The sequence below is a fragment of the Priapulus caudatus genome, unplaced genomic scaffold (assembly GCF_000485595.1).
Source record: "Priapulus caudatus unplaced genomic scaffold, Priapulus_caudatus-5.0.1 Scaffold948, whole genome shotgun sequence".
In the NCBI taxonomy this organism is placed as follows: domain Eukaryota; kingdom Metazoa; phylum Priapulida; class Priapulimorpha; order Priapulimorphida; family Priapulidae; genus Priapulus; species Priapulus caudatus.
Genome location: NW_014578009.1, coordinates 41,404 through 43,048, shown reverse-complemented (window position 1 = coordinate 43,048; position 1,645 = coordinate 41,404). Strand labels below are relative to the sequence as shown.

Genomic DNA, 1,645 nt, shown 5'->3' with positions numbered 1-1,645 from the left:
TACCCCCTCGGTCGCTTCGCTCCCTCGCCTTGGCCCCCCCTGTTTCCAATTGCTGGCTACGCCACTGGAAATAACCAATAATAACTTTATAATAATAGAGATAATATAATTATAGCGTATCTATATTATTTCTCTGAATCATCAGTGCGATGGCGCCACCATCGGCCCGTAGAGCAGCCTGAGCAGGGCAGAGAGAGATACAGGTGAACTGGTTCCGTACACAAACTATGTTGATGCCATAAATATAATCCAAAAATGACTTCTGAAAAATTCGAGACACTAGAAGAAGACTTTAGAACTCTGTGTCAAGATGTTAGGACAAAACTTGCACGCGTTGAACGGAGTTCGGCTACTGGTAAGGTTTATTGAGTCACTCCAGCGACAGTTTCCCAACTTACTGTACTGTGTGTGTAGAATAGCCCGTCATCATTCATAAATCATATGACACACATCTCGGTGAAACATTCCGGGTAACCGATAATTTATACGACTTTCCAAACTTCAACAAATTTAATATACTGTGTGTACAGTGTAAATGTGTATTATGGGGAAGACTGTTCAAATAGCGCACCAAATTTTAATGATTAGAAATTTGGGAATGAGGTTAGGAATAGCGTACGTATTAGGGTTCCAATGTAGCATTTGGCCTAAACCGACCAGGCTCTCCGACTGTTACACGTCGTAGGACCTCTCGCCAACGTAGTGTTAAGCAAGAAGGAAACTTGTGGCTACATTTGGCCCAATACTACTTACTACACGACTCAATAAATCTGCAGTAGAATACTCACTGATTTTCACATGCAGACCAATGGATGAGTAGATGTGTCAGCTCAAGGATATAAGAGCTGACCACATTTGCACATCATGCCACATGTCGCACATTGCGAAAATGAATTGTGGTCAGCGATTATATCCATGAACCGATCCGTCAGCGTGATCTCCTTGTAATTGCAGAGGAAAACAGAGGATTGCTGAGGGAGGTGGAGCGAGACATTGAAGATGGCCAGGCAACGGTACGTGACATCAGCACGATGCATAATCACGACTAGATGCCTCCCCCCCCCACCCGAGCGCTTCTACCTACATGATCGATTAAATGACTAAACCGCTCGTCACTAATCACTTTATATTAAAAACTATGTCATATAATACTCTATAAACACTCTATACTTATATAATACTCTTTAAGGTCATGGATAGCACAGCAACAGTTTGTGTTACATATCTGTCGTGCTAGGCGAGGGATTGTGATGTGACTTTATTTTAGTATTAAGTCTATCGTGTTTACCGTCGCTGTTTAGGTACGCGAGATGGAGGACGAGTGTAGGAACGCTCCGCCGACGTACAGAGCTCAGATGAATAGGAACGTTACCTCCATACGTAAGGAGTTGGATCAGATAGCACAGAACGTGGTGCGTTTCAATGCCGATTCACCTAGCAGTCCTGTACACGTGAAATTAGTAACATTCCATTTTGGTATGTGGTAGCAGCAGCAGCAGCGGTAGCAGCAGCAGCGGTGGTAGCAGCAGCAGCAGCAGCAGCAGCAGCAGCAGCAGCAGCAGCAGCAGTAGCAGCAGCAGCAGCAGCAGCAGCAGCAGCAGTAGCAGCAGCAGCAGCAGCAGCAGCAGTAGTAGCCACAGCAGTA

General features: G+C 45.0%; 1 protein-coding gene across 1 annotated transcript in view; it reads left to right on the top strand.

Annotated features, from left to right (window-relative positions):
• Positions 1-174: 174 nt before the first annotated feature.
• The window catches only part of LOC106814595 (vesicle transport through interaction with t-SNAREs homolog 1B-like), a gene marked incomplete in the record, with an annotated part of 7,322 nt that continues 5,851 nt past the window's right edge, over positions 175-1,645 (top strand). The window contains 3 exon segments of the mRNA XM_014818937.1: positions 175-355; positions 955-1,013; positions 1,302-1,355. Coding sequence (XP_014674423.1) covers positions 256-355; positions 955-1,013; positions 1,302-1,355 — 213 coding nt within the window.